Below are 24,750 nucleotides of genomic sequence, written 5' to 3' on the forward strand. Positions count from 1 at the left end.
ACAACTGGGACTGGTACTCAACTTTCTGTTTGATAAAACCAAGATGATTTTACTTTTATTAAGCCGGCCAATACATTTTACATAAGATTTCGTAAAAAAAAAAAACAGTTTGGAAAGTATTAACTCCTGCAGCCACAAACATTTCACTTGCACAACACCATCTCGGTATCTTCTGTAATATTCTCATGGCATCATTATAAGCGACTTGTAATTTTATCAACACATACATAACTTATTATTAGAGATTAAGCTACACAGCAGTATACAAAGTCATTAAATGACTGTGAAATGGACCACTCTGCACGATAAGCACTTTTACGTTTTGATGCTGAGACTTTTTCCTTTTTTTTATTTTCATTTTTTATTTTTTATAAGGATCTTTTTTAGTCCATCTGGGCTATTCTCCCAACATAAAAATATCACTTTAATAGATACAAATAGAAACAATTAAGAACTTAAAACAGAAGTGTTGCAACAGAAGTAAATTATACTTCTTTCACCAATGAGTAGAAATTAAATGAAAAAAAACCTGCTGTGCAGGATAAAAAATTGTAATTAAGTAATAATCATGTCAGGGTAAAGTAATGCAAACAAAAATATATTGAGTATATGCTGTCAAATGCGTTCACTTGTTTGATGGATGACGTATGGGCCATAGCGCCCTCTTGTGGATTTAAAACACACTGAAGATCACAGACTGCGGCTCTTAAGTGGAGTTTATTCTGACTTTGAGTGTCTTTTAAAAAATTCAAAATAGGAGTTTAACAAGTACAAGAAGGAACTTATTGTTATTAACAGTTTCCCCATAGAGATGTGTTGCTGATGTTATAAGATTGACCTTCACTCTCACAGGTGTAAAAGAATACCTGCACTCTATTTGTCATAAATTACCATATGAAGTTTGACGATAGTATCATTCATTATCTGTTTATGCAGCAGCCTCACCTTGGAAAATGAATTGATAAATACATTAATAAACACTCTAATAACTATTCATTATTCTGCTTTATCAATGTCTTAAGTTAAACGTTAGAAATGGGTTTCAAATACACTTTCAGCACACGCTGTTTTTCAGATTTTACGTTATATAAACAAATACCCCCTGACTGTGTGATTTCATCACATTCTAGTTGAATGGCTGTAATTAACAAAAATCACTTTAATCAATGGCCAGAGTGTGAATCAATAGCTTCTTTGTTTTCCAAATGGTGTTGATTCTTCTTGTAATATAACGGTTAAATATACACATTACATGACATTTAACACCTCTAAAACGTGCTGTCCTGATGTTTGATGTACTCATCTTCAGTAGGAAGGACACAATGTTGATTAATGCGAATTGAGGAGTGATGAATCTGTGACATGTGATCAGCCATCTCTTTCACACCTGTGGACCTTTTGCATTCACCTCCACCTCCCTGGTCCTTTCTTACACTGAAAACTATTCAAATGACTTTCTCTTTTGTCTTTTTTTTTTTTTTTTGATTGAGACACATCTCTTGTCGCCCACAAACGCATGTGGACAAACTTCTCACACATGGCTCCTTTCTCTCCCTTTGTCCTGCTCCCTGCCCTGAGCATTCTTTTCCTTGGTTACCGGTTGTCATGGTTTCAGAAGCCCCTGTAGGCTCAAAAACTGGAGGGATTAAAGGCGGCCATTTTGGGGACAGCTGGGCCAGGTTGGTCCCTGTTGCCCCCTGTCCCGCTCCCAGTCACTTGGGGGGGAAGAGGGGTGGCATTGTGTGAGGATTAGAGCTTCCTGTGTGTCAGCTCATTACATGGGGTGGGGGGGAGAGGGGGAGGGGGGGGGGGGGGGGGGGGGGGGGGGGGGGGGGGGGGGGGGGGGGGGGGGGGGGGGGGGGGCAGTGAGGGGGTGAGCAGAAAGAGTGAGGGAGAGAAATGAAAGGAGAAAATGAAAGCGAGTGCTTATGAAAGAGCGTATGACACACTGAGAGGGGAGGGAAAGGCAGGGGGGGGGGGGGGGCTCTACAGCTGCACCCTCAATCACACTCATACAAGGCTCTGATTATCCTTTTCACACATATACACACACACACACACACACACAAGTGGGGAACTGAAACATATTAAAAGACATTGAGGGCAAAAAAGGCAGAATTAGGAGACAGCTATAGCCCAGTGGCCCAGACAAAGGACCCCCGATCCAGACACACCAAGAGCTGGAACAAACAAGCAAACTAACCAACAGTGTACATGCAGGACACACGCACACAAAATACTTAAACAGATAAATTAATTCACAAAGACGCAAGCTTAAACTGAACCCGGACGCACACAAAAACACAGACGAGCAACAAACTTCTCCTCTTCACATCACCATTGTTTTATTTATCTTTTATACATCACATGGGAGGGATGGGAACATAGTTTGTCCTTGCTACAAGAAAGAAGGAAAAAAAGGGTTTACAAAGCATACGAATACTAAACTGGGCAAAGCAGGAATGCATCGAGTGCAGACAATTTCTGCAGGAGCAGAAAACTCTCAAGTGCTTTGAGAGAGGAGAGCAGGAGGTAGAGGGGGGGGAGGTGGGGGGTTTTAACGGACAGGGCTCATCCTTGTTGTCGGTTTGACAGTCCAGATAACGTCAGCAACAAGAAAAAAACATTTACAATCATCAGTATGAATAAGGTCATTTGCTGCTCGCAAATTTTACAGCTATAATTACAAGGACTGTTCACAAAAGTAGTAACACAATCATCGCCATCATTATTATCATCATCATCATCATCATTGCTAACTTGTTTAGGAAGATGTTTCGGCAGCACAGGACTTAGTGCAACTCGGCACATCAGAAACATGCTTTCAGCAGCATGACAGTAAAAAAAAAAAAGAAGAACGTAACAATAATAAAGGCATCGAATGTAACCGAAGCTCAAATTTACAAACATTGGGCATTACCAATTTATGGCCTGTTGTGGTATGGATTTAATCTTGCATTTAAGAAATGCTGGAATATCCCTCTTATTCAAATCAGCTGAAATCGGTGTCAGCAAAAAGAAAAGCGCAAACAATTAGATCTCATTGTGACAATTCTGTGAAGTGTGTAAGATAAGGCCTCACTGTGGTCTTTGAAATACAAAAATACATAGCTAAAATACTACGTTCACAAATCTCTTGCAATGCGACGACAAATACAAACTAGATCTATCTCCCCAATACAAAAAAAGGTAAACACGAATTAGAATCAATAACTCTAGAAAAACGATTCTCATTCTATCGAAAAAAAATACATTCCCTTGTCAGGACCCTTTATTAAAGACTGACTGCAGCCACTTAACGAAACTAACTCTACATTGTAGTGTCCATAGGCTCGTCCGCACACATAGAAACCACGCCGATTGGTGGTAGAGGATCTGTGCCATCCCCTTTCTCGGGGGATTTAGCCAATCCCTGCTCTTCTGTCCTTCTGTACCCGATTCTTATTAGTCGTGGTGCGAGCTGCGATCCTCCACAATGTCTGTGTCATTGGTTTGAGGCCTTGGAGGGGGTATTGGGCAATGCTGCAGGGTGAGTTTTCATGTGGCCCTGTTGATGAGAGAAAAAACATTAGCAATGTACTTTAAGTCCAGACGGATTAATTAAACCTTCAATTGACATAAAAAGGTATTTCCATTAAAAAAACAAAAACATAAGAATCCCTAATATCTTTAACCCTTACCTTAGTCCGCTACGGCTAGCGTATGCCTTTCCACACTTCGAGCAGCTGTAGGGGTTTATCAGAGCGAGGAGGCTGGGCTGGTGCTGGGACAGAGGGCTCTGGGTCCTCTGAAGGTTCTTGCACGCTACCACCCTCCTTCTCCGGCTCTGGATCCGAAACTGGCAAAGGCTCTCTGGGTGTGGTGCTCTCACTCTTGCCATTGCTTTGGGCAGCATCTCTCTCTTGTGCCTCCTGTGGTTCACCTTCACAGGCCTCTTCTGCTTCGGGGATAGCTTTGGGGCTGGCAAGGGGGCTGAGTGTGGGTGAAGCATTTGCAGCTGGGGGTTTGGGGTTCGAATCGGGACTTGTGGTAGGTTTGTCTGTGGAGCCGGCGTCATCATTATTAACATCTGTATGCAGCGTGTCATTTTCTAACACAGGCTTGGAAACACAGAGGGATAGAGGGGTGTCATCTGCCTCTGCATCTCCATTCAAAACAGCTGAATGAGAACCATCTATGGGTGCTTTTAAAGGGCTAGTGCTGCCCAGGTCAGCATGGGTCTCCCCCTCAGAGAACATGGAGCTGTTCACGGGGCTACCATCAGCTAGGGTGTTGTTTCTCAGACGCAGGGGGTCCTCCGGCTCCTACTGAGGGGGGATTATGGGTCAGGGGTGGGCTAACACTGGGTGTTGAACCCTCTGATTCCTCTGTCTTCACAGAAGTGGCATCAGCAGCTGTGGATTTCTTAGAAGTGGACCCTGAGTTTAGAGCATCAATTGGAGACTTGGAGCGCATTGTTAAAGCCAGAGGAAGGAGTTGTTGAGCTTTAGATGGGGAGTTATTCTCACGCTCATTGAAGACAGCATTCTCCGTTTCTTCCGCGTCTTCAGCAGGCATATCTTCGTCAGGAGGTATTTGCCCTCCCAGGTGCAAGCGGATATGGTGCTGAAGAACCAAGGCATTGGTGAACTTACGTGGGCACAGCGGGCAGGAGTTCAAGGCACGCGAGTTAGCCGGTCTTGCACGGTGAGTGGCCAGGTGGGCTCTAAGGCTGCCCTTCGTGGAGAAGGAACGGCCACATAGTTTACAAGGGAACGGGCGCTCTCCCAGATGTGTGGCTTGGTGCAATCGCAGCGCTCTGGGGCAGCTGAGGACACGCAGACACACTCCACACTGATTAGCAGCCTGCACGGTGCCAGAACCTGAGAGTCCCAGTCCAGCAGCATTGGTACTTGGGCTCAGGCCGAGAGCGGCCAACATTTCCTGCGATAGGCACTGAGGTGGTGGACAGGTCATGGCCGTGTGTGTCGCCATGTGCTTCAGCAAGGGTTTGTGAGGAGCTGAAGGAAGAAGACGCACCCTTTCAAGCTTCTGTACCAGGCGCTGCAACTTGGAGGTCTCTGAAGTCTGGGTAGAGGTGGTGGGAGAGGACGAGGAGGGGGAGGAGGTTGATGGTTTGGGGAAAGGTGGAAACTGGAAAGGTAGCTGATGAGGCGAAGTGAGGTGTGAGGCCGATGGGTGGCCTGGGGGCCGTAGAAGTGCAAGGTGGTGAGGGGAGGTACCTTCAGGGAAGAGAATCTTGGGGAGGTGGGCCAGCTGGGAGTATGGAGAGGTTGTATGGAGGGCAGAGTGAGGAGGTGTGTTTTCATCAAACCGCTGCTGCTTTGCTCCTTTGAACTGGCTGCCCATGGAGGAGGAGGAAGACGAAGAAGGCAGTCCAGTGCTTGACGCGTTGGCAGCAGCTGCAGCCGAGGCTCGGTTCAGCTGTAGCAGTGAATGGGCTGTGGATAACAACGCCATGTCCACTGATGGCGGCAGAGGTAGAGAGGAAGGCGAGGGCCGGGCAGATGCACCAGACAGGAATCCTAAAGCCATGTTTTCTGTCATCCCAGGAATGCTTCCTTTCACTCCATTAAATGACTCATCATCATCAGCTCGTCGTTTTCTTCTCCTCTGGGTAGGGACAGGAACGATCTGTGTTTGCTCCGACAGTGCTGGGGGCAGCAGGGAGAGGGACAGCTCTGGGTTCTGCTCTCTGTGTCGCAAGAAATGGGCTTTGAGGTTCCCCCTGGTTGTAAAACGGCTCAAGCAGACTGGACACTGGTAGGGCCTTTCCCCTGTATGCGACCTCAGATGGATCTGGAGTGATGAATCGCTGCTTAACACCTTCCCACAAAAACGGCACACATGTTGAGGGCGTCCTGCTGAGGAGGCAGAGCCCAGAGAGGAGCTGGGCTGAAGATCCTGGGAGTGGCTGGTGGTAGGAAGGGGAGGAGTCGAGAAACTGATACCATTGCTATGACCGAACGAGGAGGTGTTGGAGGATTTCTCGTGGAGGTAGCGAGGTGGTAGTCCCAGTGACAAGGACAGAGGGTGCAGGGAGGCAACAGAGGAGCTAATATTGGATGAAATAGATGAGGAAGAGGTAGAGGAGGATTGAGCTCTGCTGCCATTGACATGTGAAGCACCTGATTTGGAGACAGAGGGCTGGGGAAAGAGGGAAGATGGAAGGCCAGTCAAAAGTAATGAGGCTGGGGTTACTGGCGTGGCAGTGGAGGGGTGTGTTGGTGAGGAAGATGCTGCTCCTGCAGACTTACGGTTGCAGTCTGCACCACTGGCCTGTGTGTTATTATCTTGTCCAAAGACGGCACCTCCGAGCCTTAGCACGTGCCGACAGATCTCCTCTGTTATCTGCATCTGGTGGATTTGCCTCTGCTGTAAAACCCTCAGCTCCTCTAGGAGTATTGCCAGGGTTGGCGACACATGGATTTGTCCATGCTGCCCCGGAGAGCCGGAGGGCTGCTGATGAGAAGGACTGATGCTGTCGCGGTGCAGCTGCACACACTGAGAGGACGAGGAGGAGGAAGAGGAGGAGGTAGTGGTGGTGGCTGAGCTGCCCATTGGTGGGGAGGTCATGGTGGAGTGAGAGTTTCCTTGGTGGGACAGGCTGTGGGAACCTGAGGTTTGACCCAAGGGAGGAGGTGAGTGAGTCTGGGATGACAGTGAGGGGTGAGGAAAGTCTGGGGAGAGGGAAGAGTGGGTGTTTGGGAGGGAGGTGGTGAAGGGGGCAATGTGGCTGGGCCAGTGGGGAGGAGGCGAGCTCTCGCTGGGCAAGGAGGGGCGCGTGGAGCCCACCAGGAGATGGGCGAGGGGCCAGAGGCGGCTGGCAGTCTTGGAGAGAGGTGGGGGATGAGGAGGAGGAACCTGACGAGGTCACTTCTGAGCCAAGAGAAGTGGATGGGGATTTCATGCCCAGATGATCATCTGAGGATTGAGGGAAAAAAGGAGATTTAAACAACAAAAAAAGCAACATACATTTTGTTTGTTTCTTTGAAGGTTAATTATTATGCAACACCCAGGCTCCAATATCAGCCCAGACATCCAGGTATGTAAATTCATTAAAACTCTCCACTTCAGTTCCAGTCTGTTTATTCAATTGATTCCAATTATTGTTTACAAGTTTAGTTTGCAAATTTGTGTGTGCATACCAAAAGATCCTGTTACGACTTCAGAAGAAATGCCTGCTAGGAAATGGCCTTGAACAAGCAAATAAACAAGTGGAAGAAACTCTGCAGTCTATGAGTCTTTGTAATGTCTTGTCTCAATCTGTGCTCTCCGGAGCAAAACTACTCAAACATCTTGCACACACAAAAAAGCTAACAGACCACCTTGCTGCTATGGCAACACATTTTAGAGGACAATGGGCATCACCAAGACAACCCATAACCCCTCTTAACCCACCCCCTCCCTACAGCAGTTACGTCTTTCATCTCCCTATTCACCCTTCCCCCCTTACGTCACAGTGGAGGTTAAGGGTCAGGCCACGCTAAGGGTTCTGGGCACTGTCCAGACACTCTGATTGGTCAACTAATCTGACCTCTGCTGCTAAGGGGTCAAATTCTTTCAGAATCTTGAGCACAGAGTGAGAAAGGGTAAAAGAAAAAGAAGGGGGAGGGTAACAACAATGAGAGACAAACTAACTATTCCCTCCTGGAGTGATATAGTGATGGAATGAAAGACTGTACCTCAGTAAAATTCCTTCACTGTGTGACTTCATCACAAACCTGAACCTGCAGGAAACGCATGAATATCTCCTCGGCTAAACTTTCTTTTGTGGAAGTTTACCTGCAAAAAGTCTTAGGTGCATGCACTTCAGGTTTTGACCTACTGCAACACAGAACAAGTGCGAGAGCAATCTCTTTATCCACTCTGAATCTTTTTTTTCCTTTCTCATCCATCCCCCCCCCCAACTGTGTATAGGAGTATACAGTCAATAGGGTTGAGGGAGAGAGAAAGAGGGAGAAAGAAGGGGGTGGGAAGTATTGAGAAGGTGGAAAATGGGGGAAGAGGGGTGCATAAGAGAGAAAGGCATGAACTAAGAGCAAAAGAAGAGGAGAATAGAAGGGTGGAAGATTAATCTTTACCAAAAACACTGCCTTCCCTTCCCCACCCATGCACCTTATTGTTAGCAAATAAGAGAGTGCGCTATACTAATCAAAGACCTCCAGCAGTCAGCGCTGAGCAGCCTGTTGGTTTCCTAGAGGACGACCAGCACATGAAAATGGCCACAGATGTATGTTCGTTAATCCTACTCTATTCATTTCACAGGGACACGTTTATTGGCCCCGACTACAGTGCCTAAGGCTTCCATTTAGTGGGGCCCATCACAATGAATGGCTGAGCAGAAGGAGTTTCTTTAGTTGACAAACTCCGATCTTTAACTTGTTAGTTTATTAACTCAGGTGCGTTTGTCGGAATGCGGCCACGCGTAAATAAACGTGTGAAAATGGCCGCAATCGACCGGAAACCAAACAAATAAATAGCGCACACAATTCATGCAGGTTACGTCTAAAAAAAAAAACACCCAAACTTTTTGCTTTTGTTAAGCGCACCCGAGACGCCGAGAGTGAGTTCCGCGTGCAGTGTTGTGATGATCACCATCAAGTCGCGAGACGGGTTGCACTCTTTCAAGAAATCCAAGACCCCGCAACGCATGCACACTCGTTAAAGATGTTTACTCACCGTGAGATAGCAGCCTCGGGCCCCCCGGATCCGCGTTAACTAGATGCTGGGGTCGCTTCTGCTTCCGGCGTGACATGATTCACTGCGACTCAGACGGAGAGGGGGGCATCAGTCGGTTCAATGGCAGTAGGCACGTTTTTGCGCACTTGGAAGCGCTCCTTAAACCATCCAACCATCTAAAGTTCAAAAGACGCGCACATCATGCAAGCCCCGGGATACAAAAGGAAATGTTTAAAAAAAGTGTATGATAACTTCTAAATGTAAAAAAGAACGTCTTTTTATGGACGAAGGTTTAAAAAAAAAAAAAAAAAAAAATAGCACATAGGTGTTGGAAATCCGCAGGTCCGCACCGTGTCATATGAAGCTGCTGTGAATGCGTGTGTGTGGCTGTTTTCTAAAGTCTCCTCTCCCCCAAAAAACTTGTCCAATTTGCGCCCCTCCTCTACCACTGCTGTCCCGCTGCATGCACATACAGGGAACACACACACACACGCACACACATACAAACACACGCACACACGCCATACACACTCACAGACACAGAACCACTCCTTGTTCTTCAATGATATTTGCATTTCAATGGCGTGTTACACACAGCCTCCCTGGTTCTCTCTTTCTCTCCAGCTTTATTTTTCTTTACACACTCACACAGCAGCTATAAACTTTCAGTAAAACATGACAATTAGGTGTCAAAGCCGTTGGATTGCTTAAAAGCTAATTTATATTGACGCTAGAATCGGCAATTTAGCAAAAGATAGCCCTAAAAGATGCAATACCATAATTATGGGTCAAATTAAGATGCAACAATTGTGTCTAAATGAAGTCTTAACAGGTGACTCATCCATCAGGTGACATCTGTTCAGGACCCCTAAGTGTACTGAAGCTACTTATTTGCAGCAAGGTGGATCAATAATTAAATCATTGCCATAATAATTGACTTTCAAAGTCAACAATCCGTGTTCAGTGTTATTGTGCCAGATGAGGAGTGAATGAGCAATATTTCTACCCTTTGATTTCCATAGGGCCAATTACCAATAACAGTGCAGTGAGTTGTGTGCAAGTGGGGCCACACAGCCATTCCACATGGATGTATTTGGTGTGTTATCACCAAGCGTATAATAACACCCCCCGCCCCCCACCCCCCGCGCTCCCCATCAACTTCCCCCTCCCCAAAAAAAGCATCTTACACTGGAGCTCTATTTAAAAGGCAGAGAATAGATGGGAATCTTTGACAATGGCGTGCTGGACACAGTTGAGTGAGCATCTCCCCTCTCTCACTATGAACCCCCGGATCCACTGCTGCACAGCACAATGCCCCTCTTTCACCCCCCGCCTTTACTCCTGTACCACGTGGAGAAATGGATAAAAGAGAGAGAGAGAGAGAGAGAAAAGTGGGAGAGGAGGAGGAGGAGGGGAAGCCATATTTAAGTAGGTGTCTCACATTATACTTATATCCACTCAGAGGCTGTGTGAGGAAATGGGGCATTATTTTGGGGAAATAACTGTCATGTTATAATCGATGGTTACAGTTTTGGACATAAAGTGTCCCACTTCATCGAGCTTAATCATCACCTGTAAAATAAAACAGGAAATGGTGATGTGAAGTCGAAGAACAAACAGGTGGCTTTCAGCAGTAAAAAAAAGTGGAAGTATTCGTCAGCTGATTTACTTAAGTAGGAATACCAAATATCAGTTCAGAAAAAGTACTTTATACTTAAAGTAAAAGTACTTAAAAATAAATTAATAATAATAATATTATATATACATATAATTATAAATATTTGAATTATTATAAGATATTTTTTCATCCAATTCAGTATTTATAGACTTAATGAAGGTTATTTGAATATTTGAAGTAAATGTATTGAGCTTTCCGGTTGAGCGTTTGAGCTGTAATCAGCCAATCAGATCACAGTATTCATTTAGCGTCACCTCCCGTCACCTGCGGAGTAAAGAGCTAACTGGTAGGTTGGTAACTCCCGATTAATTAGTGAGAAACTAAACTTTATATTCCGTTAAGGTATCCGTTAAAGTTTTAAAAGCAGATTTAAGAGTTCTGTTTCATCAGCGGGCTCAAAACTAACCGTTAATGCTCATATTTAATAGCAGTTGATATAGCATTAAGCTAGCTATGTAACAGCCAAAGCTCTTCACACAGCCAAGTTAGGATTTGTGGCATTTAGTATGTCCATATCTATCATTTTCTCACCCACAATGTGAAATAAGGTGATAGCTAAGATGTAAAAAAAAAAAAAACAAGAGGACCGAATGCCCAGAAAGGTTAATGCCATGTATCCAATATTTTAATATTAATAAGACCAGGGGTCAACATTCTGCTTTACTCCAAAAAAATCATGAGAAAGGAAATCTTTAGCAATGCATCAACTAGTACAAGTCAATCAACACTCACACACACATTTTCATTACTAAAATATTACTGCGCTTTTCCCCAGTCGTGGCCATGTCTCTCTGCGACGACACACTGCTATGTAACTTCCCAAAGTGCCGGGCCAAGCTGAGCGGCTTCGCCTGGGTCACGGCCTGCTCGCATGTCTTCTGTGACCAGCACGGGTCCGGTGAGTTCAGCCGCTCCCCAGCCATCTGCCCGGCCTGCTCCTCTGCACTGTCTGGGAAGCTGGACATTGTGAGGACGGAGCTGTCTCCCTCTGAGGAGTACAAAGCCATGGTGCTGGCAGGTCTGCGACCAGACGTAGTTCTGGACATCAGTGCCCGCGCTCTGGCCTTCTGGAGCTATCAGGTCAAACATATTTCTGTTTGTATGCGCATGAACGTAGTGTAAATCGTGTCTTGAAATCCGGTTGTCTTTTCCCCTTTCTTGTAAAACAACGAGCTCGACAGTCTCTCCGTAAACAGGTCTATCAGGAGCATATGTATCAAGAGTACAGTCTGTCACGGGCTGAGGTGCAGCTGAAGCAGATGGAGAAGGTGTTGACCCAGCAGAACCAGAGCAGAGAGCTGGAGCTCACCGGCATGAGGGGGGAAATCACCTCCCTGAAGAAAGTAAGCCACAACTCTTAAACTCAAGCGCAGGGCTCCACGGTCATCATCTATACACAAGGAAGAAATAGAAAAGGGAGCAGTAAACCTCATAAACCTAATGTTGCATAATATCTGGGCTCGATTAATAAAGGTAGAAACGTATACGTGCTATACAATATATAAACATTTAGGAGCACCTACCTTCTCCAGGTGATGGAGGAGTATAAAAGGAAGTACAGCGAGGTGTCCGAGAGGCTGATGGAGAGGAACAGGCAGTACCAGAAACTACAGGGGCTGTACGACTCTCTGAGGCTGCGCAACATGGTGGTGGGGGAAAGAGACTCGCTGCTACAACCAGGACACCACGACTTCAACACTGGTAAGAACAACAGGAACTTGGAGTAATGGTCACGTTTTTTAAATAACAGCTGCTCGGTCTTTTTGCGCAGGAGATGAAATTATGTTTTTCGCAATTAGTGAAGTGGGTATAGATTGTAGTTTATGAATAATCAGGCCACAAGTTATGTCCTTCCTTATACACCAACATTTTGAAAGTGTTTGAATGGGATCTTGATAAACAAGAAATATTATGTGGAGAAAGTATTACATATTTTATTTCTTTATCTGATTGTTGGTCTTTGAAGATGGGGAAAACATTAAATACAGAACTTTAAAAGTTAAGATCGATTAACAGATTAGACCACAGATTAATGGGTAATCAAACATATTATTAGTTGCAGTCCAAAACAATACGTTTGGCAGGAAAATAAACTTTACTAGTTTTTTTTAAATCACTTGTCGTGTCACACTTAGAGTCGAGGAAGGAAGCAGAAATAATTTATGGTTAATAGCAGGAAGACACAGATGTAGAGGTTTTGTCAAGAAGTGGTCAATTAAGAATGAGCTGATCGTCTATCCAAGAACATTTTACTCAGTGTAACAATAAGAGACATCCGTCAACCTCCTGCGTGTCGCCCAGGGGTGGCTCGGCATGCAACTCCCCAGAGAAGCCCTCAGTTCCTCCCCGTGAACCACGACGGTGACAGCAGGTTCTTCTCCTGCCTGGAGGCCGACGGAGCCAAGACCTTCTTCCAGTTCAGCTCCCCGGCCCGGGAGAGAGGCCGGCCCTTCATGAAGAAGCACTGAGACCACGACAGGGTTCACAATGACCCATTAACCTGAGAAAATGTGTTTACATTTGTTCACAAAGTGTTATAATGTTTAGGTAGTAATTTAGCTGGTAGTAATTTAGCTGGCAGTGTTTTTGCCCCGAGTGCCATTTTGTAGTATTTATTGTTCAACTTTAACAAAATAAACTGTTTACAAAGAGCATTGACTTAGTCTTCTCTCGTCAAATTAATATAATAAGGATGACTTCACCTTGTCCCTTTCAGTGTATGTGTTTACGGTATATTATTTAGAGGATTGGGGTAAGTAACCGTAGCATACATTTACTTTATAGTAAAAAAAAACAACAATCATACATTCAATTTACTGATGAACACATGTTACTGAATGAATAGCAGTAGGTGTTATACACACACACACACACACACACACACACACTGTCAACTATTTAGACAATTTGGGTTCAACCCAAGCGTTTGGTTGTTGATTTAAGGTAGAAGAGACCCACTGAGGTCTAGACTTGAATATTGGGTGTAATGGGAAGATTTTCTCTGCATGGCAACAAAACAAAGCAGAAGAATAACTGGCCAAGCCGGACTGCAAGAATAAGTGTCTTTTGTACAGATTTGTTAAACTATGCGGTGAATCACATGAATTGAAGAGAGCCTATTAAAATTGTTTTAGTAACACCTTTTCCAATATGAAAAGTAGAAACGTCTGCTGGGAAAAAGAAAACGATTTTCCTTTAAAACAACATTTGTGGGGACCTCGTGTCCCAATGATCAGTTTAAAAACGGCCGTTTTAAAAAGACACCACTCAAACAATGCGTTTCAGATTAAAATGATTTTTGTTCAGGGTAAACTTAAAATCACAATTTTGACAATTATCCTCATCCATTTACAAAAAAGAACAGTGTTGTCTGCATACAACAGAATATAAAAAAAGAAATATTTATAAATATAAACAAAATGTCTATCTAAAAGACAACGTAACATAAACCTCTATTTACAAAACAACACATGAAACAGGCACACACTTATCCAAACTCAAAAACATTGGTCCTCTTGCTGAACTTCCTGTTGCTTGTTCAGCTCATTCGCTCTGCGGCTTGTAGCTCACGGAGGCAGCGATCTGACTTTGGACATTTTGTTTCTTGCCGTTGACGATGAGCAGCAGAGGGGAGTCCACTCGTATGCTCCTGAAGTCAAAGGACTGCCGGAGAGAGGAAATGCAAAAGTCAGACTATTCAGGAAGACACTGTTGTTGTTTACATTTTTGAACTGCACACGTGAAACACTGACCTCGTCTTTATGAGTTATACTGTTCCGTTTGACCTGAGGTTCAGGAATGACGACAGTGTCTCCTATCAGGACGCCCCAGCTGTTCGCTGTGTTGTACACCATCACCACTATACACGACTCCTCGCTGTCAACCATGCCAAATGTACTGGAGGGGGCGAGGGGAGAAAAAGAGAGCAAGATTTTACATCACTCCAAAAGTCTAAACGGTCACACCAGGACAGAAGCAAACAGCACTTGTATTAGGTGTGCTATTGATGATCAAATAAGCTGCACTCACAAGGCCATGCGACCCTCTGAGGCCAGGCTGAACACCACCTTGCCAAGGGCGGCCATCCCAGCGTTGTGACCGTGCGTGAGGGAGGAAAGGGTTCGAGGCTCCAGGCTGCCGACGCGGCCCGTCTGGGAACGAAACTGAGGGGAGGAGCAGGGACCCAACGCCGACGTGTTGAGGTTAGAGAGCATCGTCCTTAACCTGCGCGCCTTCACCTTCCCCTGAAGAGATGGAGAGACTGATGGTTAGGAGCAAAAATAAGAGATGTGGCTGTGCTCTGCTGCCACCCTGTGGTGGACAAGGGATTAATTTATATATATTTATATTTATATACCATATATATATATATATATATATATAAAAATTAATTATTTTGATATTTCTAATCTTAAATCAACAGCAAGATTTTATTCCATATTTCAAAGTGGGAATCTTTACCATTTCCAGTATATCATTCTTAAACTGAGGTTTTGTTGGCAAGGAATATAAAAAAAAGTAAACTGGAGCTAAAACGATTAGTTCATTCGAGTACATTTTAATAAAAAGTGAAATAATTCACTGGATCCAGCTTCTCAAATGTGAAGATGTTCTGGTGTTCTTAGTCTGCTATGACAGCACTCTGGACTGCAGATCTGAATAAACAAGACCTTTAAATACATCACCATGGGCTGGAGGAACTAGTGCTCGGAAGTTTTCTTCATACCTTGCTCTGTACGTGTTCTGTGACTTTCCCCAGATACACAAGCAGCTGCTTCTCCCTCTCTGGAGGCTCCTCCCAGCCCGGGTCGAGCGCTGCGGCTCGGCTGTAGCCGCCGAGCGCAGACCCGAACATCTCCTCGTACTGGAACAGTGTGGCGCGGTTGAAATGCAGCTCCGGGTAAGAAGAGGCCGCTCTGTCTACTTTCTCCTACAAATGAGGAAGAGAGGAGTACAACACTGTAGTCGTGAAGCTACAATAGTGCAACTGGTGCTGATAGATTTCCACAGGTTCAGTGCTTACAGATTGAGTGTAGGCGCTAAGAGCTTGTTGAGACAACTGGGGATTCTGTCCGCAGGTGAAGAACAGGGACACATAGGCATTTCCCAGGATGTCTGTAAAAACAACAACATGAAAGACAATTTTAGCACCGCACACACATCATTTGTACGATCACTTTCCTCCAACTGTTATTCTCTGCTCACTGGTAGCACCCAGACGCTTTACTCACACCAGGACGTCCCGTCTGTGACATCCAGCTGGACAGCCTGTCGGGCCATGTCCACACTGTCCATCACCTGCTTGCCATGTTTGTCGCTGTCTGCCGCCGGAGACTGCCTCAGCACCATGGACAGGTTGCGTAGAGACACCTTGTTTTTGCTCTACAGAGGTGGCAGGTGCAAGAAATGTTAACATACACATTTTAATCCTGCAAAACCTGCACTTTTACAATACCTTCTGTGGTGCTTAAATTATGGCTTTTATGTGGAAACCCAGGGCAACAAAATGGAATAGAATGCTTCAACGCTTTAAAAACACGTCCCTCTCTTTTATGGTCCTCCATGTACCTGTTGCAAGGCTCCGGTGAAGCAGTTCTTGGCACCCATCAGGTCGCCTTTTTTCCAGTACTGCTCCCCCAATGTGTTCCAACCTTCAACCAGGCCAGGCTCCAGCTTCACAGCCTTGGAAAGGCACTCTTCCGCAACATGACTGAAGTCTGGAGCTACATTCAGACACCTGCCCTTCTGCAGCAGAAACTCTGCTTTGTGTTTAAAATGATCTATGGGAAATCGTAAACAGAGATACGGTAAGTGGGAATGCTAATCTGCAAATTAAAGACTAAAGCGCTGTTGTGTAAAAAGAAGCACTCGCCTTCTTTCTCCTCCAGCTTCTTCAGGGTCTTTTGGATCTCCTGCGCGACATCGCTTTGTTTACTCCCGGCTTCCTCCACACTGTGAGCCTCAAAATAGCAATCTCTGAAGTTATACAGTTCATCCACGAGGTCCTGTGATGGGAAGGCACAGAGGAGGGGGGAGGGGTATATGTTGAAATAGTTAAAAATAGATCAAAAGGGGACATTTCTCACAGTACAATATTAGGTTGGTGAAAGAACTGGGGCAGCTATCGTCCATTAACAATGCGCCAATATAACAAAATACTGTTATTATATGTTACACACTTTTGTGATTGTTTTTCCAAGAGTAAATCCCGTCTTAAAAACAGGTACAATCTGAAACCTTGGCCGTATTTGGTATTTTTCATTAACAACAACAATCATACAAATTATAAATAATACTCAAAATGTTAAGCATTAACAGTGCATTAAGATCCAAATTGTCTAATCTTCCGTTTTTACAGAAAAGCTGCTGTACAGACTTAGCCAGTGGAGTCTTAAAGGGGTCAGCATTAGCCAGACACAAAGGGTCTCATGAGATAATCTATTCAGTTGCATGATGGGAGTTGTAGGATCCACTGTGCTGGATGCTTGCTTGACCCATAATTGGGTATAAAAGTCAGGATATCTGAGCCTCTGTTGATTTGCTTTTGTTTGGTTATATGGAAGCACAATACTGAAATGCTGGGGAGCTCCTTAAAAACTACAACTATCGAATCAGTAAGATAATTAACTACTAACCTACCACAGTTGTTACAGAACACACAATACAGGTGCATCTTGATAAAAGGCATTTCTAAAAAGGTGTCGATCGTCACCAATGCACCTGCACTAATCGATAAGGGATGCCTAAGGAATGAAACCTTGTTCCGACTTACAACATGTCAGAGCATCTTTGGTGCATTAAACCAGGCACACTGACAATCTGTGACTAGGCAAGAAGTGGGTAGTTAGATGTAAGGCAAGCAGGCATATGAATAGTCATGTATCTGGCGATTTGTCCCGTTATTAAGTAATTTTACCCATATAATAAGAAGTATGGCACTCAAACACCCGACACGGTATCGGAAATAAAGGCTGAACACTAGATGGGGTAACTAGTTGTTATAGTAACGAGTCGTTTCCAGCGAACAGTCTATGAGGAAACGCGCGACGCCGAGCTCGTGAATAGTCAACAACATGCAGATGCCGATGTGAATGTTCGTGTGAATAAACGGGAGCAAATACCTTCATAACTTGCAGCTCGCTGTTCTCTTTCACAGGCTCGCCACTCTTCTCTTCTTCCGCCATCTTTGCGTTTGCTCAGCAGAAACAGCCTCGTAACGTAACGCCGACGAGGAGTCGAGAAATGACGTCCAGTCACGAGGCGAGTGTTACATGTGACGCCCTAATTATAATACGACGACGGACATTATTTATTTACTGAAATAGCGGCAACGGCATGATTTTTAACCGGAGAAGAAATAGGCTTTTAATTTTACTGACGCCGGAAGTTGGAGACCGGTTGCCGGTACGTAGCCAAAATGAATCCGACAAAATAGATATTTGTAATTTACTAAATTATCGTTGCTAAAATGCTGCTCTCAGAACCGGTTGATAAAAGTACCTTTAAGTAATTAAACGTAAGTCATTAAAGAAGTTATTTATTTATTTCAGTTAACAGACTACAATGATTGTTCGTGAACACAGTGCCAGTCCGCCGGAACCTTTCTCATTCAAGATGCGGGTCCGACGACATTTCGGCACGGACCGCGCATTATTCGCTGCCGTCAACAAGGCGGAAAGTGGTCAACTTTTGTTTTTAGATTCTCTCTCCAGTGTGACCGGTGGCGGCGTTGGCTCCAGTTCGTTATGTCGGACACATGGAGCAGCATTCAGGCCCACAAGAAGCAGCTGGACTCCCTGCGGGAGAGGCTGCAGCGGCGGAGGAAAGACCCAGCGACACTGTCCTCCGGTACGTTCAGGGCCACAGAGCGCGGACCCAGCAGGGCGACAAAGAACAAGTGTTGTTGTTGTTGAGTAATCAATGGAGTATTTATCAGATTAATCACGTAATTATTGAGTCTGAACATTGGAACCAAATCAGGAATTAAGACAAATGCTCATGTTGTGTCATTATTCTTATTGATGTTGTTTGATAGTTCTACTTTCTATGATCTGGGTTATTTGCATAAGGCATTTAAATGACGAATGTGTTTTTAATTAATCGAGTAATTGTTTGGTCTATAAAACGTCAGAAAATAGTCCCATGTCCATCATAATTTCCCAGAGTCCAAGATCAGATCTTCAAATAACTAGTTTTGTTGGACTAATCGCCCTAACTCCAAAGATACCCAATCACAGAATGGAAAGAAAAGCAGCCATTTCATTTGGTGAAACATTGTAGAAGCAACCAGTGTTGTAGCGTCAAGAATAACAAAGGATTAGTTAGTTGTCCAATTTGTTGCTTTCTTGATGAATGACTTATCCAATCATTATGTTCTTTCAGAGGTCTAAACTGAAAAGCATAACATCCTTACACTTACAAACTCAAACCAACTTAATATTTCCCCTTTGCTTGATAGATGAATGATAAATAAGGAAATCAATTATCAAAAATATTGTTTGTTTATTTGCTATTTGACTAATAGTCTTAGCTTGATTTGAAGCAACTGAAAAAAAGAAATTAGACATATCTAATTTTTCTAATTCAAATATGAATAGCGAGAGATTAGTCAATTTATATATTTTTCAAGATGAAAGAGAGCCCTGAAAATCCAGGAAACAAGAGGCAATCAATTGAAAGCTCTTTTAAAATAACTAATTTGCATTTGTTCTAACATTGTTGCCCCAAAATTCATCTTTATGCTTTTTGGACTTCTGTTTCCCTGAGCAAAACCCCACATCCAGATGAAATACTTAACACCAGGCTGGAATTAAATGTTTTCATGTCATTGGTTTCACATTGTCACAATTGAAAATTCGTTAACCTCTGTTGTCTCCTCTCGTTCAGATGGTGGAAGCAGCACAGAAGGTTCCACAGCCAGGAGTGACAGCCCGGCTCCGACAGCTCCTCTCCCCACTCAGGAGGAGACAGAAAAACCACCAGACCCCGAACTAGAGAAAAAGCTGCTGGGATATCTCTCTGATCTGAGTCTCTCAATGCCAACGGACTCCCTTGCCATTACAAATGAACTCAGCGTGAGTCCCTATCTTGGGCTTTAAGCACAGAAATGTTTGTGGAAAATAGTACAGATGTTTTATAGAGGAATGTAAAAATAAATGTCATGTTAAGCTTGGCTGTATGATATGAACAATGTCCTATTTCTATTTCCTTCTTTGTTTTTTTTTGCTCTTAGGTTGAATCAGCTGTCAGTCATGGAAGCATCCAGAGTCTGCTGCTTAAATTCTCTGCTCAGGAGCTCATTGAGGTCCGGCAGCCCACCTCAGCCTCTTCCTCTACTACTTCCTCTCCCTCAATCGTGGTAGCAGTGGACCACACAAAACTATGGGCCATGATCGGGACTGGGGCCGGAGCCCAGCGGAGTGGAGTCAAAAGGAAAGCAGAAGATCAAACCCACCATAAAAGAGCTTCGGGCCTCTCGCCCTCACTTCAGAGCATTGCTCCGCCGCCGCCTATTATCTTCACCTCTCTGACGCCGGCTTCCTCCCTGCAGCTGGCGGGGCCTTCTGCATCAGGGAGCGGGGCTGAGAAAAAGGGCAGGAGCAATAAAGGCCAGTCGTCCCATATGGACATGGAGATAGAGAGTCTCCTGAACCAACAGTCCACTAAGGAGCAGCAGAGCAAGAAGGTAGGAAGGTTTAGGTGACCGACCAATATCTCTCTTTGTCTCTTACAGCAACCAGAGTTATTGTAACTTGTTACATGTTCAACGGCATGAAAGTGAAGCAGGATAGTCGTGGAGGTGTGGTCACTGATGTGTTATAATGTTATTTATGTCCAGATGAGCAGAGAGATCCTGGAGCTGCTTAATGCCAGCACAGCTAAGGAGCAGTCCATCGTGTTAAAGTTCCGATCTCGCGGCCGAGCTCAGGTCCAGGAGTTCTGCGACCACGGGACCAAAGAGGAGTGTGTGCGCTCCGGTGACACACCACAGCCGTGCACCAAGCTACACTTCCGGTCAGTGTTCCTCAGCAACTTTTCTTCTTTGTATTTATGTCAACTTATACGGTAACATCTTTTAATCAAATTCAGATAAATGATGCATTTTCACGGCAGTTAAGTGTTTAAAAAAAACACTGGGGACACCCTGGTGGCTTAAGGGTGCGGGCACCGACCATGAATTCCAGTGCCACTGCTTTGTGTTTACCATGAGGATCATGTCATGTCATTCCTTATCCCTCTTTTCCTGTCGTCTCTCCAGAGCAACTATTTAATAAATGTCTGGGAAGAAAACAGAAGTACCCCCATTGGCCTGAAGAGGTCACTATAACAAAGTAAAAAGAATACTACTACTACTATCAGAAACACCAAATGTGAACAATGTTCTGGCAAAACAATAACTGGCCTCATGCTAAGAATTTCAATAAGGCTCTAAATTTCAAACTTAGAAAGAGCTTACTGCTACATTAAAAATATCTCAAAATATATAATTTGTGGAGGTTCTCCACATTCTAAATGATGGGTTATGGTATTGAGTCACTTACTGTTCGGGAAACCCTAAAGAAGTCTCAATATAAATCTATAATCAGATTTGAGATCCCCCCAAAAAATCTGCTACATACAGTTTAGTTTGTTTTTCAACACTTTAATAGTAGATATTTTCCTGTGAAATGTTTGATGCGGTAATTAATCCCTTTCAGGTAAATTTTAAAAAACAATCTGAAAAGGTATAACGGCGTGTTTAAGGGGTCACAAGTAGGCTTTGTTTTAAGAGGGCACAATTTAAGATTGTTAGGAAAAGAATGTGTGCCTCAGGGAGAAAATGTCTAATTGAATAAACTTACCTGACATTTGTGCATGCAGGTCTAACAGTTGTATTTGCCTTCCTGTATTTTACCTGTTTGCTAAAGAAGTTGTTCAAGCATAATGATGATGTTCCACAAATCTGTTCACGCTGCTGTTTTAATTTGTGCTTCTCCCTTAGTCGCATCATCAACAAGCACACGGACGAGAGCCTCGGCGACTGCTCCTTCCTCAACACGTGTTTCCACATGGACACCTGCAAATACGTCCACTATGAGATCGACAGCCCTCCGGAGGCCGAGGGGAGCCTGCTGGGGCCCCAGGCCGGGAGCACGGAGCTCGGCCTCTGTGCAGGGGAAGCCGACAGCAACGTGGGCAAACTGTTCCCCTCACAGGTGAACACACGAAAGGACGGAGGAGGAAAGAAGATCCGGAGAGAGAGAGAGAGATGGATGTTGATATTTCTGGCCGGGCTATGAAATTGACAGGCTGTGTTTCTGCTTTGCAGTGGATCTGCTGCGACATCCGGTTCCTGGACGTGTCCATCCTCGGCAAGTTTGCTGTGGTGATGGCCGACCCTCCGTGGGACATCCACATGGAGCTGCCTTATGGAACACTGACTGACGATGAGATGAGAAAACTCAACATCCCCATCCTGCAAGACGACGGCTTCCTCTTCCTCTGGGTCACCGGCAGGTAACCACAGCAACCCAACCAGTCTGAAGGGCGTGGCTCTATCCATACTGTTTGATGGTTTTTAACAGGTCAACAGTCACGTGTCCATCGTTGCTTCCTTCAATGTCAAGATGTCCTTGGACTAAACACTATTATCGTTGAATTTCTTCATCAACAAACCTCAACAAAACCCTTTTTCCTCAGCTGAGACGTCACCACTACTATATCATTTTCTACAGTAAATGTCCCTGGAACCGAAGACCTACATTTTAAAAATAGGAATACACTATACAGTTTTGTTTTGAAGCGATAGCCTTGCTGTACTCTATTCCCATTCTTCAAGTCCCCAAAAGGTTCAAGCTTTCTCAGTTAATTTAAGTAGTAGTAGTTGGATTTCTCATAACTTACAACACTTTTTTTAACAGTTTGAACCTGCATGGTAATACATTTATAAGAGAAGGCAGGGGCCTTCTGCACATCCAGATAGAGTTGTGTCTTCTCTGCTTCTTAAACCATTGTGTGGCCAACTCTTCTTTCAGGGCCATGGAGCTGGGAAGAGAGTGTCTCAGTCTGTGGGGGTGAGTCTCCTTCAAGCCATCACTTTGTCAGAACACTTTTTTAAAATTTCTTATATGTATGTCTATGTATTTATTTTTTGTCTGTCAGCTATGATCGAGCTGATGAAATAATCTGGGTGAAAACCAACCAGCTGCAGAGAATCATCCGCACAGGAAGGACCGGCCATTGGCTGAACCACGGGAAGGAGCACTGTCTGGTCTGTTGGTCCACGTTTCCTCTACATTTGAAACCGTCCGCCATATTCTGCACGAACATACATGACACTGCGAAGCTCTGAGCATCAGGAATCTAGCCTCCGGGAGTGCCTACTTTTTTGCATGTTCATTCTCAGTAGTTAGAGAGGGCCCAACCGTAAGCAAAAGATGGTGAGTTACAAAAAAAAACACCTGAGAAACCGTCATTGGACACAAAAGGGCTGGCACTTTCAATAAAATACTTGGCTGATGAGCCATCTGTCCATCAAACTATTGCCGTAGTGAGTGGCGCAACAAGATCTCGTTCACGTACGCTCACCTCTTACGCTCTCACTACTTAGTCGCGTAGCTAATCAGCCACGCCCCTAGCCTTCAGTAGCTCCTTACGTGATTGGCTGGCTCGACACGAACCCATTACGTGGATCCTGACGAGGTGGATTTTAGTGTGACATTCTCACGTGTTTTCGTGATGTCGCAAGAATCCAGCTGCCGTGCAAAAGGTAAAGAGAAGCCGCCCAATAGCCAGAAGGTGATTTAGAATCGAGATGCTGCGCTGCTGCAGGCTCGTTCTTCGTAAATCCGTCTCCGAAAGTGTGTCACATAAACGCCTGGAATGTAACACAGAGCGTTTGTTTCTCTTCAGGTGGGTGTAAAGGGAAACCCTCAGGGATTCAACCGAGGTTTGGACTGCGACGTCATCGTGGCCGAGGTACATCTTTAGTCCTACTCTTTGTATTCATGACGTCTACAGCTTGTAAAAGGTTGCTCAAGATATGAAACTCTTCATTACATTTCAAAAACCTCGTCCAGGTCCGCTCCACCAGTCACAAACCAGATGAGATCTACGGCATGATCGAGAGACTCTCGCCCGGCACCAGGAAGATCGAGCTTTTCGGTCGACCGCACAACGTCCAGCCCAACTGGTAACATACATCACGCTTTCACTTACAAGGCCAAGAAACTGTCGTGCGTGTGTCACGTGTGCTGATGTACCCGTTTCTCCCCCTCCCTCCATTTCCAGGGTAACTCTTGGAAACCAGCTTGATGGCATTCATCTCTTGGATCCTGACGTCGTGTCTCGATTCAAGAGCCGTTATCCGGACGGCGTCATCTCCAAACCCTAAAAAACATGCAGTGATGACGTAACCGTCTGTCACAGGTTTGGAAGAAGTTTGTCTATAGACTGTTTTTTTTTGTTTTTTTATACCAGTGAACTCATTTCTTAAAAAAAATGTTGTAAACAAGATGCATTGTCTGTGTCTTGGTTATAAAAAAAAAAAGAATAAATACACGAAAAATTATTGTTAATCACTTTGAGCAATGTTTTCATCATTTCTGTACAATACTGTATGTAATCCCCAAATCTAATTCTGCAAAACTTCACATTAACCAACAAAAACACAGGAGACATTTTTAATGTACATTTACAGTTATTATTAGTCGTTAATCAAGAAAAAAGATACTTTTTGTGTTGACGTTCTATAGCTTTGAAACACAAGGATCTTTGCATCAAAGGGCAAATATTGCATTTTTTTTTTTTTTTCAGCTGATTTTTTCAGTCATTCGGGATCAGAGCGTTACATTCATATGTTTGTTTTAGGCAAATACAGAAACCTGTTCAACAGTTACGGTTTGTTACAAAGTTTTAAACATTTAATATCAAATGAAACCAGGAGTTTTTGGTTAAAGTTATAAAATATTAACATGGACAAAATACCTAATGGAAATAACTTTTTCCCTGTGCAACTTTTGCAAAGTTTGCTTAATGCTTTCAAAAGATAAACTAACTAGAAGGCAAACAACATTTGCGTAGCACCCGCCTCTAATAGTGTGCAGGGGTTTTGTAACAGGGTTAGAAAGTAAACCCAGTCCTGGTTATCAATAATAGGTGTCCTAATCTCCCCTCATGATTATGGCTGGGTATCGTGAATAAAATGACAGTAACGGTACCTTTTTAAAGTATTAACGATACCAATATAGTTTATTTAATAACTTCAACAGTCAGTTGCGTAAAATGCCACCACTATTCCTCCAAATACAAATGTTTTTTACAAATACATTTTTGAAAGTGTACAGATCAAAATATGAATTTAAACATCTGGGCAGTGTAATTTAGCTATCCTGTGAAACGTTTTGGTGGCA

At 44.2% G+C, this 24,750-nt stretch overlaps 4 protein-coding genes across 4 annotated transcripts; 2 read left to right on the forward strand and 2 right to left on the reverse strand.

Annotated features, from left to right (window-relative positions):
* Window positions 1–3,676: 3,676 nt before the first annotated feature.
* si:ch211-212k18.5 (sal-like protein 4) lies at window positions 3,677–8,758 on the reverse strand. Its single transcript, XM_034557764.1, is given in 5 exon segments — window positions 3,677–3,733; window positions 3,735–4,304; window positions 4,378–6,780; window positions 6,782–6,924; window positions 8,683–8,758. Coding segments are annotated over 5 exon segments (3,249 nt in total).
* A 1,817-nt stretch (window positions 8,759–10,575) lies between these two features.
* Window positions 10,576–13,013, forward strand: LOC117747957 (E3 ubiquitin-protein ligase CCNB1IP1). Its single transcript, XM_034557502.1, has 5 exons — window positions 10,576–10,646; window positions 11,136–11,440; window positions 11,557–11,703; window positions 11,893–12,061; window positions 12,662–13,013. Exons 2-5 carry the CDS (start codon window positions 11,144–11,146, stop codon window positions 12,826–12,828), a joined length of 780 nt encoding a protein of 259 aa, XP_034413393.1. The 5' UTR covers window positions 10,576–10,646; window positions 11,136–11,143; the 3' UTR covers window positions 12,829–13,013.
* Window positions 13,014–13,639: 626 nt separating this feature from the next.
* On the reverse strand, window positions 13,640–17,779 carry ttc5 (tetratricopeptide repeat domain 5). Its single transcript, XM_034557210.1, has 9 exons — window positions 17,482–17,779; window positions 16,233–16,365; window positions 15,929–16,140; window positions 15,592–15,742; window positions 15,384–15,475; window positions 15,087–15,290; window positions 14,390–14,604; window positions 14,113–14,257; window positions 13,640–14,023 (listed from the first exon to the last, which is right to left on the reverse strand). Exons 1-9 carry the CDS (start codon window positions 17,542–17,544, stop codon window positions 13,904–13,906), a joined length of 1,335 nt encoding a protein of 444 aa, XP_034413101.1. The 5' UTR covers window positions 17,545–17,779; the 3' UTR covers window positions 13,640–13,903.
* Window positions 17,780–17,990: 211 nt separating this feature from the next.
* mettl3 (methyltransferase like 3) lies at window positions 17,991–23,916 on the forward strand. Its single transcript, XM_034557211.1, has 11 exons — window positions 17,991–18,208; window positions 19,247–19,434; window positions 19,593–20,045; window positions 20,199–20,374; window positions 21,342–21,555; window positions 21,669–21,856; window positions 22,375–22,413; window positions 22,502–22,610; window positions 23,252–23,317; window positions 23,419–23,531; window positions 23,630–23,916. The coding sequence occupies exons 1-11, from the start codon at window positions 18,106–18,108 to the stop codon at window positions 23,730–23,732; spliced, it is 1,752 nt and encodes a 583-aa protein (XP_034413102.1). The 5' UTR covers window positions 17,991–18,105; the 3' UTR covers window positions 23,733–23,916.
* The last annotated feature ends 834 nt before the right edge of the window (window positions 23,917–24,750 follow it).

This window comes from Cyclopterus lumpus, chromosome 18 (genome assembly GCF_009769545.1).
Source record: "Cyclopterus lumpus isolate fCycLum1 chromosome 18, fCycLum1.pri, whole genome shotgun sequence".
NCBI classification, from domain to species: domain Eukaryota; kingdom Metazoa; phylum Chordata; class Actinopteri; order Perciformes; family Cyclopteridae; genus Cyclopterus; species Cyclopterus lumpus.